We start from the raw sequence: 14,321 nt of genomic DNA on the forward strand, positions 1-14,321 counted from the left end.
ACAGGCGGAGTGGTAATTCTGAACAAAACTTGAACCAACAAAGGATGCTTGGCAGTTGTGGCAAGGGTTGAATACTATCACCTCTTATAAAGTAAAATCAAGCAACATAAGCAACAGGGCGTTGCTTCTAGATGAACTCAATGCCTTCTATGCTACTTTGACCAGCGAAAGATGACCATCAGAAACTCCTTCACCCCGTTGACCCTGTGATAACAGTTTCTGAGGCTGACACATGAGCACCGTTTAAAGGTGAACCCATGAAAAGCATTTGGCTCAAATGGAATACCTGACCAAGTACTGAAAAGCCATGTTTATCAACTGATGGGAGTGTTCACTGAGATCTTTAACCTCTCACTTCTGCAGTCTGAGGCCTCACCCACTTCAAGCAGGCTTCAATTTTACTGGTGCCTAAGAAGAACGTAGTAACCTGCCTCAATAACTCATCCAGTAGCACTTACGTCCACAGTGAAGTGTTTTGAGTTTTGTGATGAAACATCAATTACTGCCTGAGAAGCAACTTAGATCCGCTCCAATTTGTTTAATGGAGCAAAAGGTCCACAGCAGATGCCATCTCAACCTTGGAACATCTGAATAGCAAAGGTACATACATCAGGATGTTCTTTATCAACTACAGTTCAGCATTCAAAACCATCATCCCCTCAACTAATCAATAAACTCCAAGACCTTGGCCTCATTACCTTGTGCAATTGAATCTTTGATTTCCTCACTTGCAGACCCCAGTCAGTTTGGATCCCCTCCATAGTCTGCATCAGCATTGGTGCACAAGGCCATGTGCTTAATCCCTGCCCTACTCACTTTATACTTAAGACTGTGTGGCTGAGCACATGCTATATCCCATGCTATATTCAAGTTTGCTGACAATACCACTGATGTTGGACAAATCACAGGTGGTGATGAATCAGCATACAAAGGGAGATTGAAAATCTGGCTGAGAGGTACCTTAACAATAACCTCTTACTCAACATCAGCAAGACCAAGGAGCTGATTATTGACTTCAGGAGAAGAAAACCCAAAGGTCCACAAGATAGTCTTCATTGGAGGATCAGAGGTAGAGTGCGTCAGCAACATTAAATTCCTCAGTGTTAATATTTCAGAGGACCTGTACTGGGCCCAATTAGTACAATTACCAAAAAAGCACAACAGCATCTCTACTCCCTTTGGAGTTTGCAAAGAATCGACAAGATATCTAAAACTGACAAACTGTGTGTGTAGTGGAGAGCATATTGACTAGCTGTATCATAGACTGGTATGGAAACACCAATGCCATTAAACAGAATATCCTACAAAAGTCGTGGATATGGCCCAATCCACTGTGGGTAAAGCCCTCCCTACCACTGAGCACATCTACATGAAATGTTGAAGCAAGAAAACTGCAACCATCATCAGGGACCCCCATCACCCAGGACATGCTCTCTTCTCACTGCAATCATTAGGATGGTGGTACAGGAGCCTCAGGACTCACATTGTCAGGTTCAGTAGCAGTTATTACTCCTCAACCGTCAGGCTCTTGAATCAAAGTGGATAACCACTCAACTTCACTTACATCACTGAAACATTTCCACAGCCTATGAACTTACTTTCCAGGATTCCATTCCATATTCCAAATATTTATTGCTAGTTTATCCATTATTATTTCTTTTTCATATCTGCATTTTGTTGTCTTTTGCACACTGGTTGAAAAACCAAGATGGTGTCATTGTTCATTGAATCTATTGCAATTATTCTATTATGGATTTATTGACTATGTCCACAAGAAAATGAATATCAAGGTTGTATATAGTGACATTTATGTACTTTGATAATGAATTTATTTTGAACCAATATCTTATACAACTTCAACATAAAATCCCAACTCCTGCACTCAGCACTTTGATTACAAAGGCCAATGTGCCAAAACCTCTCTTTATGACACTATCCTCCTGTGATGCCACTTTCAAGGAATGATGGATCGATATTCCTCTGATCAACTGCACACCTCAGTGCTCTAGTAATCAATATTTAAGTCCTGTCCTGATTTGTTCTCCCCAAGTGCACATTACACTTGTCTACATTACAGTCCATCTGCCATTTTAGAGCTCATTTTTCCAACAGGTCAACATCCTGTTACAAGCTTTGATAGCCTTCCTCGCTGTCTTCTACGGCCCCTATATTGGTGTCATCCACAAATTTGCAGATCTAGTTTACCACACAATCCTCCAGATCATTGATATACATGACAATCAACAAAGGACCCAGCCTACAGTCAGAGAGGCAACCATCTAACCATCTCTGGTTTCTCCCACAAAGCCTTTGTTGAATCCAATTTACTAACTCATCTTGAATGCCAAGCGACTGAACCTTCTGAACCAGCCTACTATGCAGGGCCTTGCTAAAGTTCATGTAGACTACATCAACTGCCTTTCCTTCATCAACTTTCCCGGTAACGTCAAAAACTCTAAGAATGGATAGACATGAACTACCATGCACAAGCCATATTGACCATCTCTAATTAGGCTCAGCCTATACAGATACTTATATATTTGGTTCATTGGAATACTTTCCAGTAATTATCCACTACTGACAACAGACTCACAGGCCTATAATCTGGAACAATATCAGCTATGCTGCAATCCTCAAGCATTTCCACATGGATAAAGATGTTTTAAAACCTCTTTATAATTTTTATAACCTTTATAACCTCTTTATAAGAATACAGGTGTTCTTAACCTGGGGTCTACTGACCCTTTGCTAAACAGTACTGATCCATGGCATAAAAAGGGCTTGGAACCTCTGATCTAATAGCACTCCTGCAATTTCTGCACTGGTCTCCCATAAGGGGGCATCTTGTCAGGACCTAGGGATTTGCCTCAAGACAGCAATCACCTATACCACTGTAATCCGTATATGATCCATGGTCCATAACTTCAGTGCTGTTTTGTCTTAGTTCTACAGACTATGATCTTCTCCTGAGAAAATATAGATGCAAAATATCCAATTAAGATCTTCTCCTCTCTTTTAGCTGCATATATAGATGACCATGCTGATTTCCAAGAGGACCAATTTTGTCCCTTGTTATCCTCTTGTTCTTAATATATCTGTAAAAGTACTTTGGAGCCTCCTTGTTCTTGTCTGCTAGGACAACTTTATGCTTCTTAAGCCCCCCCGATTCCCCTCTTAAGTGATTTTTGCACTTCTTATACTATTGCAATAGATGACTCTAATGCAACAGTCATTAGAATAAAGATAGCAAAATGGGGTCCTTACAATTTTCATTCTAGCAGACCCACTTGTGTTCGACACCACATCTGTTTCTACTTCTATGTGCCTGTAATCTTCACAGCCACGTCCATCAATTCGCAGATCATCCTGAAAAATGAAAACAAAGAAAACGAATTTTAAACATCAATTTATAACTTAAAAACAGAACAATATACAAGAAGGCAACTGCAACAACACAACAGCAGAAGGAAACATTCAAGCCAGGAAAATGACATACAATTTTGCCGAAGTGTAATTATGTATTGTGTTCCGACAAGTTTGGACATTTCTTGTAGGAACAATAAGATAATAGAACGTAGAAATTCACAGCACATTACAAGCCCTTCCGCCCACAATGTTGTGCCGACCATGTAACCCACACTCAGCACATAACAAAGAACCAGAAATAATTTAGTAAACAACTGAAAGTATGAAAAATCTGTTGCATGAAAGACCAGGTGATTGAAAAGTTCAGGCTCCTGAAACACCGAACTACTGGCCTGTAATTCCCTGGTTTATCCTTGCAGCCCTTCTTAAATAAAGTTAGCCACTCCCCAGTCTAACACTTCCTCACTGTTCACAAATGATGATAAAAATACATTTGCCAGGGCCCAGTAATTTCTTCCCTAGCTTTCCACAACGTCCTAGGATACTCTTGGGCTACGTCCACACTACTGAAGCTTTTTTTCTTCGTTTTGACCATCCGTCCACACTGAAACGGCATTTTGCTCCCCCGAAAACACTTTTCTAAAATGCCCTCCAGTGTGTGTAAATTTGAAAACACTGATTGGGCAGAGCAGTGTGGATGGGGTAACTGTCTTGACCTGCCGGAACAGATGGTGGCAGCAGCGCGGCATTTCATTGTTTTCTTGAATGGAATCCCCCACACAACCTAACAATATCACAACAGACGGCAATGCGACTGAAGTCAGAAGAGTTAGAAATGTACTCACCAAATACTTTGACCCATAACTTACTGAATAAATAAGTATCAAACACAAGGAAATCTGCAAATGCTGGAAATTGAAGCAACACACACAAAATGCTGGTGGAACACAGCAGGCCAGGCAGCATCTATAGTGAGAAGCAATGTCAACGTTTCGGGCTGAGACCCTTCGTCAGGACTAACTAAAAAGAAAGATAGTAAGAGATTTAAAAGTAGGAGGGCAAGGGGGAAATGCGAAATGACAGGAGAAGACCAGAGGGGGTGGGGTGAAGCTGAGAGCTGGAAAGATGATAGGCAAAAGGGATACAGAGCTGGAGAAGGGAAAGGATGAAAAACCTGTTGCATGAAAGACCAGGTGATTGAAAAGTTTGAAAAGGGAAAGGATCATGGGACAGGAGGCTTAGGGAGAAAGAAAGGTGGAGGGGAGCACCAGAAGGAGATGGAGAACAGGCAGAGTGATGGGCAGAGAGAGAGAGAAAAAAAAGAGGAGGGGGAAAAAAACTAAATACATCAGGGATGGGGTAAGAAGGGGAGGAGGGGCATTAATGGAAATGAGAGAAGTCAATGTTCATGCCATCAGGTTGAAGGCTACCCAGCCGGTATACAAGGTATCGTACTGCGTCCAGTGCTCCCGGTGTGGCCTTTTATATATTGGTGAACCTGACACAGACTGGGAGACCGTTTCGCTGAACACCTATGCTCTGTCTGCCAGAGAAAGCAGGATCTCCCTGTGGCCACACATTCTAATTCCACATCCCATTCCCATTCTGATATGTCTATCCATGGCCTCCTCTATTGTCAAAATGAATCCAAACACAGGTTGGAGGAACAACACCTTATATACCGGCTGGGTAGCCTCCAACCTGATGGCATGAACATTGACTTCTCTAACTTCCATTAATGCCCTTCCTCCCCTTCTTACCCCATCCCTGATATATTTAGGCCCCCCCCCCTTTTATCTCTCTCTGTGCCCATCATTTGCCTGTTCTCCATCTCCCTCTGGTGCTCCCCTCCCCCTTTCTTTCTCCCGAGGCCTCCCGTCCCATGATCCTTTCCCTTCTCCAGTTCTGTATCACTTTCGCCAATCACCTTTCCAGCTCTCAGCTTCATCCCACCCTCTCCGGTCTTCTATAATTTCGCATTTCCCCCTCCCCCTCCTACTTTTAAATCTCTATCTTGCTTTTCAGTTAGTCCTGACAAAGGGTCTTGGCCTGAAACGTCGACAGTGCTTCTTCCCATAGATGCTGCCTGGCCTGCTGTGTTCCACGAGTATTTTGTGTGTGTTGAAGAAATAAGTACACTCACTTTGCCCTGTTTCCTGTCCTTGCCTGTATGAAGGTGGTTTATCTATTTATGCAAATACTTCTCAGACAATAGATGTGTTACAGCCTAATGTAACATTGGAAATTCAAGGTAACACTGATGCAAACATGTTTTATACATTTAACAAGGTGCTTTACTAATGCAACAGAGTTAGTCAGTTTTTCAATGTTTGTTGTCAGCCGGGTCATACAGTCCGTGAACTCCCTGTCGGTTGCCTCCACATGCTCCAGTATTATTTTTTTTTAAGTTTATGTCCTCCTGCGCGAGAGCCAACAGCTGTCTGTCATTTGGCAATTTCTTTTTAAGTTTTTCTAGTCTGTAACTGCACAAACGCACACTTTCAGTGAGATTTGACACAAACATGTCACTTGTTTTCCGTAGATTTGTCCTGCACGTGCCCAGTAGGAGGAGATTCACCCAAATACCTGTTTTAATGTGGACAGAGGTAGTTTCGAAAAACGCTTGGTGTGGATGCCTATTGTTTTTACGTAAAGTCGGCATTTTCAAAATTATCCGGTCTAGTGTGGATGTAGCCTTGGTCAAAGAGCAGGGATTTTTCTGTCTGTATGTTGCTTTAAATCTGCTGAGTACATCCTGATTCGCTTCCTCAAACTCCCTCACTTCCGTAACTTTCTTCAAGGTGAATTCACATGAGAAATATTAATTTAAGACTCTTTCCATTAGCAACAGTTCCAGACAGGATTGGTAATGGTAAGTGTATGGTGAGCACAACACTTTACAGAGCAGATGACCCGGGTTCAATTTCCACCACTGCCTGCAAGTTTGTACGTTCTCCCTGTGACTGCGTGGATTTTTTCCAGGTTCTCCTGTTTCCAGTGCGTAGATTGTTGGTTATTGCAAATTGTCCCGTGATTAGGCTCGAATTAAATTGGGAGATTGCTGAGCAGTGTGGCTCAAAGGGCCTATTCTGCTCTGTAGCTCAATAAATAATGTTGTTACCACATATACTGAGGTACAGTGAGAAACCTGCTTTGCAGATCATTCATACAGATAAAATTATTACAACACTGCACTGGAGTAAGCACAAGACAACACAATAACCATTACAAAAAAGTTACTGAGTAAGTGCAATGCAGGCAGACAATATTCACCAAGATTTACCAGGATGCTGCCTGGAATGCAAAGCATGTCTTACAAGGATAGGCTGAACAAGGTAGGGCTTTCCTCTCTATTCCAAAGGACGATGAAAGGCAACTTGATAGAGGTGTATCAGATAAGAGGCATAGATTGAGTGGATGCAACCATATCAAGTCAAGTCAAGTCAACTTTTATTGCCATTTCGACCATAACTGCTGGTACAGTGCATAGTAAAAATGAGACGACGTTTTTGAGGACCATGGTTTACATGACACAGTACAAAAAACTAGATTGAACTACGTAATAAAAAAGACACAGAAAGCTATACTAGACCTACACTGGACTGCATAAAGTGCACAGAAACAGTGCAGGCATTACAATAAATAATAAACAGGACAGTAGGGCAAGGTGTCAGTCCAGGCTTCGGGTATTGAGGAGTCTGATAGATTGGGGGAAGAAACTGTTATATAGTCTGGTCGTGAGAGCCCAAATGCTTCGGAGCCTTTTCCCAGATGGTAGCAGGGAGAAGAGATTGTATGAGGGGTGCATGGGGTCCTTCATAATGCTGTTTCCTTTGCGGATGCAGCGTGTAGTGTAAATGTTCGTGATGGTGGGAAGAGAGACCCCGATGATCTTCTCAGCTGACCTCACTATCCGCTGCAGGGTCTTGCGATCTGAGGTGGTGCAATTTCCGAACCAGGCAGTGATGCAGCTGCTCAGGATGCTCTCAATACAACCCCTGTAGAATGTGATGAGGATGGGGGGTGGGAGATGGACTTTCCTCAGCCTTTGCAGAAAGTAGAGATGCTGCTGGGCTTTCTTTGCTATGGAGCTGGTGTTGAGGGACCAGGTGAGATTCTCCGTCAGGTGAACACCAAGAAATTTGGTGCTGTTTACAATCTCTACCTAGGAGCTGTCGATGTTCAGCGGGGAGTGGTCGCTCTGTGCCCTCCTGAAGTCAACAACCATCGCTTTTGTTTTCTTCACATTAAGAGACAGGTTGTTGGCTCTGCATCAGTCCGTTAGCCGCTGCACCTCCTCTCTGTAAGCTGACTCGTCGTTCTTGATGATGAGACCCACCACGGTCGTGTCATCGGCAAACTTGATGATGTGGTTCGAGCTGTGTGTTGCAGCACAGTCATGGGTCAGCAGAGTGAACGGCAGTAGACTGAGCACGCAACCCTGGGGAGCCCCCGTGCTCAGTGTGATGGTGTTGGAGATGCTGCTCCCAATCCGGACTGACTGAGGTCTCCCAGTCAGGAAGTCTAGGATCCAGTTGTAGAGGGAGGTGTTCAGGCCCAGTAGGCTCAGCTTTCCAGTCAGTTTCTGAGGGATGATTGTGTTGAATGCTGAACTGAAGTCTATAAACAGCATCCGAATGTATGTGTCTTTTTTATCCAGATGGGTTAGGGCCAGGTGGAGGATGGTGGCAATGGCGTCATCTGTTGAGCGGTTGGTACGGTACACAAACTGCAGGGGGTCCAGTGAGGGGGGCAGCAGGGTCTTGATGTGCCTCATAACGAGCCTCTCGAAACACTTCATGATGATGGATGTCAGTGCAACGGGATGGTAGTCATTGAGGCAGGACACTGAAGACTTCTTCGGCACGAAGACGATGGTGGCAGCCTTGAAGCACGTTGGAATGGTGGTGCTGCTCAGGGAGATGTTGAAGATGTCAGTGAGAACATCTACTAGCTGGTCTGCACATCCTCTGTGCACTCTACCAGGGATGTTGTCTGGTCCAGCAGCCTTCCGCGGGTTGACCCTGCACAGGGTTCTTCTCACGTCAGCCACGGAGAGACACAGCACCTGGTCATTCCTAGGTGGACTTCCTCGCCGCCACGTCATTTTCTGCCTCAAACCGGGCATAGAAGCTATTCAGCACGTTTGGGAGGGAAGCATCACTTGCTCAGTGAGGTGATGTTGTCTTGTAATTGGTGATGTCCTGGATGCCCTTCCACATGCGCCGCATGTCGCCACTGTCCTGGAAGTAACTGTGGATTAGCTGGGCATGTGCACGCTTTGCCCCTCTGACGGCACGGGACAGTTTGGCCCTTGATGTTTTTAAAGCTGCCTTGTCGCCTGATCTGAAGGCGGAGTCACGGGACCTCAGCAGCGCACGCACCTCTGCGGTCATCCATGGCTTCTGGTTAGTGTGTGTAGTGCTGGTCTTGGACACAGTAACGTCGTCGATGCACTTGCTGATGTAGCTGGTCACTGATGCAGTGTATCCTCCAAGTTGGTGGAGTCGCCATCATTTGCAGCCTCCCTGAACATGTATCAGTCAGTGTGCTCAAAGCAGTCTTGAAGAGCAGAGATGGCTCCTGCTGGCCAGGTTTTCACCTGCTTCTGAACTGGTCTGGAGCGCCTGACGAGCGGTCTGTATGCTGGGATTAGCATAACACAGATGTGGTCTGAGTAACTGAGGTGGGGGCAGGGCTCTGCCCTGTACATGTCGGGGATGTTTGTGTAAACCAGGTCCAATGTGTTCTCCCCCCTTGTTGCAAAGTCCACATACTGATGGAATTTGGGGAGCACTGACTTAAGGTTTGCGTGGTTAAAATCACCGGTGACAATAAACAGACCATCAGGGTGTGCGTTCTGCAGTTCGCCAATAGCCCAGTACGGTTTACAGAGTGCCTCCTTAACATTAGCGCTGGGGGGGAATGTGGACACTGTGGCGACCCATTTCCTAGCGTATCCGAACCGACTCACAATTAGATAGCCTACGGGGGTTTGCAAGCACAGAGCTTTGGAGCCTCTGCGCCATGGGGGGCCGGTTGACAGAGGCTTAAAAGTGAGGCTGAAGTTTTCGAATAAAGTTTTTTCCTTCGACTGCAGTTACCGACTCCGTGTCGTAATTTTAGCGCTGCGTGTAGCACACCGCTACAACACCGAATATAAAGACAGAGGTGAATTCCCGTGGCAAATAAAATGGTCTGCATCGAACTGCCACAAACTCCACTAATGATGAGCAGTGTCTGGAAACCAGCACAGTTCTTACACCATTCCGTGTTGATATAAACACAGACACCGCCACCGCGGACCTTACCGGAGACAGCTGCATCTCTGTCCGAACGAAACAAAGCGAGCCCGTCTAGCTGGATGGCAGCATCCGAAATCCCATCAGTGAGCCATGTCTCTGTGAAGACAAACGCTCAGCAAACTCTGTACTCCCGTCGAGTATTACGTTGGAGTTGGATGTAGTCCATTTTATTGTCCAGGGAGCGGACATTGGAGAGCTGAATGGATGGGAGAGACAGCCAGCTAGTGTTTGCTTTGTCTGGCATGGACCCCTGCCCATTTACCTCGCTTCTGCTTCCTCGCACATCGCTTTTGCCGTCTCCATCTCCCAGCATCAGGCAAGTCCGAGGATTGTAGGCCCATTCCCCTCAGCAAGCTGATGTCGCATAATTCAGCCAGCAGATCTTTGTGAAGGTTTGTTTTTGGGCAATCTTTGTATTGTAGTAGTATCTGGCGATGGTAGGTAACCGCTCTGTTATCCATGTGCCCTAATCGAAAATTGTGCATCAAACTTAAAATAGAAATTTAAATTTAAGTAAAACCAGGTCTGAAAGGCCGCTGCTGCCGTGCCACACCGCCTCACTTTAAGACATCAGAGCAGAATTTGGCCATTTGGCCCATCAAGTGTTCTGAGATTCAACCACAGCTGATCCTTTCCACTCCTCAGCCCCATTCCCCAGCCTTCCCCATAACCTTTGACGTCACATCCAATCAAGAACCGATCAAGCTCTGCCTTAAATATACCCAATGACATGGCTTTAGACCACCTGGACAACACAAACGCCTATGTCAGAATGCTGTTCATCAACCATAGCTCAGCATATAATACCATCATTCCCAAAATCCTGATTGAGAAGTTACAGAACCTGGGCCTCTGTACCTCCCTCTGCAATTGGATCCTCGACTTCCTAACCGGAAGACCACAATCCGTGCGGATTGGTGATAATATATTCTCCTTGCTGACAATCAACACTGGCGCACCTCAGGGGTGTGTGCTTAGCCCACTGCTCTACTCTCCATATACACATGACTATGTGGCTAGGCAGAGCTCAAATACCATCTACAAATTTGCTGACGAAACAACCATTGTTGGTAGAATCTCAGGTGGTGATGAGAGGGCGTACAGGAGTGAGATATGCCAACTAGTGGAGTAGTGTCGTAGTGTTACGTATTCAGGCAACAATAAATATATGAGATCGGCAAGGGTTTCTTATAACAAACAACACGTTTATTAAACACCGAAAACAAACCCCCCAAAAGTAAACAAACACTACCGTAACCGGAAACAGCTGCTGAGCGGCTGTTCAAACAGTTCGTAAAGTGATATTGCAAAACAGTTCCTTAAAGTGGTATTGCCAAAAGTTCGATATGCTCACAGTCCATTTAAAAGGAGAGACTTTACAGGACGATTTAGGTTCTCTTTCACGTCGCTTGCTTCGATCCCCGACATCAAACTTCCCACGAAGAATTCACGAAACAGAACGGCTTAAAGGCACTGACCTTTCCTTCTCCACTACCTTCAATCCTTTCTAGGTAAACCTAGGGATTAACACGAAGATAGTCAACGAAATCCTTCCAAATGAGGATCAAACAAAGGTCACCCCCGTTTCACCGTAGAAAGCGATTCTCCTCGATCTTTAACTTCCAACTTTGAATCTTCACTCTCCTCTAATTTCCTCGAACTAACAGAATCATAAAGAACCTGCTGGCAATAACCTTTTAAACTTTAGGCATTAAATAAAAACTTCATCCTTCAACTAAACTGCGTCATCTCTTAAAACACGCAGTGGCATGAAGTCAACTTGGCAAATCCAGCCACGAACTGCCCCTCCTCACAGGGTGGGGTCTACCTTTTATAACCTGTAAAAAAAACCCGTCACATGATCTCTACTGGCGGGAAAATGACGTCATTCCACCATCACAAGACCATCACCTCAAGTCCAGTACAGCTTCAACCCCAGTCACATGACAAGGGCTCCACTGTCATGTGTCACGAGTACGTAACAGTAGCAACAACCTGGCACTCAGCGTCAGTAAGACGAAAGAGCTGATTGTGGACTTCAGGAAGGGTAAGATGAAGGAACACATACCAATTCTCAGAGGGATCAGAAGTGGAGAGAATAAGCAGCTTCAAGTTCCTGGGTGTCAATATCTCAACATATCGATGTAGTTATAAAGAAGGCAAGACAGCAGCTATATTTCATTAGGAGTATGAAGACATTTGGTGTGCCAACAAATACACTCAAAAACTTCTATAGTTGTACCGTGGAAAGCATTCTGACAGGCTGCATCACTGTCTGGTATGGGGGGGGGGGGCTACTGCACAGGACCGAAAGAAGCTGCAGAAGGTTGTAAATCTAGTCAGCTCCATCTTGGGTACTAGTCTACGAAGAACCCAGGACATCTTCAGGGAACAGTGTCTCAGAAAGGCAGCGTCCATTATCATGCCCTTTTCTCACTGTTACCATCAGGTAGGAGTTACATTTTTTCAAAGTCTATTCAATATATGTAAACTGCAATTCATTTACTTGTTTATTACTATTATTATATCTATTTATTTATTTTTCCTTTTCTAGATTACATATTGCATTGAACTTCTATTGGTAAGTTAACAAATTTCACATCATATGCTAGTGATAACAAACCTGATTCTGATTTGACCTCCACAGCTGCCTGTGGTAATATATTCCACAAATTCACCACCCTCTGGCTAAAGAAATTTCTCTGCATTTGTTTTACCTAGGCTCCCCACTTTGGGAAACACCTTTTCCACATCTACGCTGTATATTTCAATGAGATCCCACTTCATCCTTCTAAATTCCAGTGAGTACAGACTCAGAGCTATCAAATGTTCCTTCTGTGATAAATCTTCCATTTCTAGAATCATCCTTGTGAACCTCCTCTGAACCCTCTCCAATGTCAGCACAACTTTTCTTAGATGAGGAGCCCAAAACTGTTTGCCATACTCAAGGTGATGTCTCACTACAGGTCAACCTTCTATAATCTGGCACCATTGGGACTGAGGAGTGCTGGATTAGTGAATATGCCAAATTACAGAAGGATCTCATTGAGCAATAACTAACCGCCTCATCATACCTCTAAAATATCACATAAATCAGTACGTTAAATAATAATGAAACAGAAATATTAAAAGAGTAGCAAGTGAAATTTTAATAAAGTAATATACTGTACAGGCACAGATAAAATAAAGGGCACAGGTAAATGTAAAGGAAATAACTTATACCAAACAGTTGAGCACTTCCGCTTCTAAAGTGAGACGTTTAATGTACCTTCAGGCAAAGTTACATGTCTGCAAGTGTGGGGATGTCAGAATCATTAACATCTTCATCTTGAAAAATGAGTGAAACATCAGGAACTTGTGCTGAAACTGGAACAACAGTTTCTTCAAAAACTGTTGATGTTGGTAGCAGCGCTTCTGAGTAAGCAGAAGTCAGAGAAAGGAGGTCTTCTATATGCCACAATTCACGCGACCGCCAGGCAGCCGGGGATTCAGTGCTGGGCTCTTCCCTCTTCACTCGCAGTTACTGAGGGAATCCTTGTTAGTTTTTTTCCTCTGCTTAGTAATCAGCTTAAATTCAGCAATTGCCACGTCTGACCTGAGGTCGTAGGCAGAAGAGAACGGAACACCAGCCGGGTGACGCCAGAGGGCAGTGCGCGACTGCTGGCAGGCGGGCAAGGCGGTGGACCGGCCCAGCGAGCACCAGTTCTCCCACCACTGGCGAGTGAGACAGGCAAAAGCCAGGCAGCTGCGCCTCACACAAATGATATTCATGCAGGAATCGCCTGTCTGTGCTAACACGTGAACAGATCCAGTGCAACCAAAACAATGCGCAGATTGGTATGGTGACCCAGGAAATTCGAAATTATAGTTGCGCGGAAAATTTGAAATTAGTGCCAGATTATCGAAGGAACCGGATTACAGGTAGTCAGATTAGTGAAGGTCAACTGTAGTACCTTTTAAAGCCTCAAGATCATATCCCTGCTCTAGACATCTTGAAATGAATGCCAACATTGCATTTGCCTTCCTCACCTCTGACTCAACCTGCAAGTTAACTTTTAAGGTGTTCTGCACAAGCACTCCCGAAGTCCCTTTGGACTTTTCTCCCTGCTTAAAAAAAATAGCCTGCACATTTATTTTACTACCCAAGTGCATGACCATGGATTTTTCCAACTTGTACTTCATTTGCCACTCTCTAGCCGATTCTCCAAATCTGTGCAAATCTTTCTGCAGCCTAACCATTTTCTCACCAATCTTTGTATCTTCCGCAAACTTGGCAACAAAGCCATCTATTCCATCATCTAAATCACAGATATACAGTTGGCCTTCCTTATCCACAAGAGATTAGTTCCGGAACCCCTCGCAGATACCAAAAAAAACGCAGATGCTCTAGTCCCTTATTTTACCTGTTTTAGTGTGGACTTTAAGTCCCAGTGAAACCCCGGACCTTATTTAACCTCTCTCAGAGCGGTGGTCTTTAGGACCTGGCAGAGCTCTGAATCCGTAGTGTTTCTGTTCACGAAAATAATCATGATCACGATTGAAAATAAAGTGGAAATAATAAAGCAATCAGAAAGAGGTAAAACACCATCGGTCATCGGAAAAGCGTTGGGCTACAGCCGGTCAACGATCGGAACAATTTTAAAGGATAAA

At 44.4% G+C, this 14,321-nt stretch overlaps 1 protein-coding gene and 1 long non-coding RNA gene across 3 annotated transcripts in view; one reads left to right on the top strand and one right to left on the bottom strand.

Moving 5' to 3' along the window:
* exosc7 (exosome component 7) overlaps window positions 1–14,321 on the bottom strand; it is a 177,987-nt gene that overhangs the window by 150,463 nt on the left and 13,203 nt on the right. For both annotated transcript variants that reach the window (XM_059945705.1, XM_059945704.1), the window contains exon 2: window positions 3,265–3,366. In XM_059945705.1, the coding sequence (XP_059801688.1) occupies window positions 3,265–3,366 (102 nt within the window). The remainder of the gene's footprint in view (window positions 1–3,264; window positions 3,367–14,321) is intronic.
* Window positions 1–14,321, top strand: part of LOC132378615 (uncharacterized) — a 31,051-nt gene that overhangs the window by 11,343 nt on the left and 5,387 nt on the right. The window contains exons 2-3 of the long non-coding RNA XR_009507131.1: window positions 12,226–12,252; window positions 12,393–12,472. This is a non-coding gene — a long non-coding RNA (uncharacterized LOC132378615). The remainder of the gene's footprint in view (window positions 1–12,225; window positions 12,253–12,392; window positions 12,473–14,321) is intronic.

This window comes from Hypanus sabinus, chromosome 20, assembly GCF_030144855.1.
Source record: "Hypanus sabinus isolate sHypSab1 chromosome 20, sHypSab1.hap1, whole genome shotgun sequence".
NCBI classification, from domain to species: domain Eukaryota; kingdom Metazoa; phylum Chordata; class Chondrichthyes; order Myliobatiformes; family Dasyatidae; genus Hypanus; species Hypanus sabinus.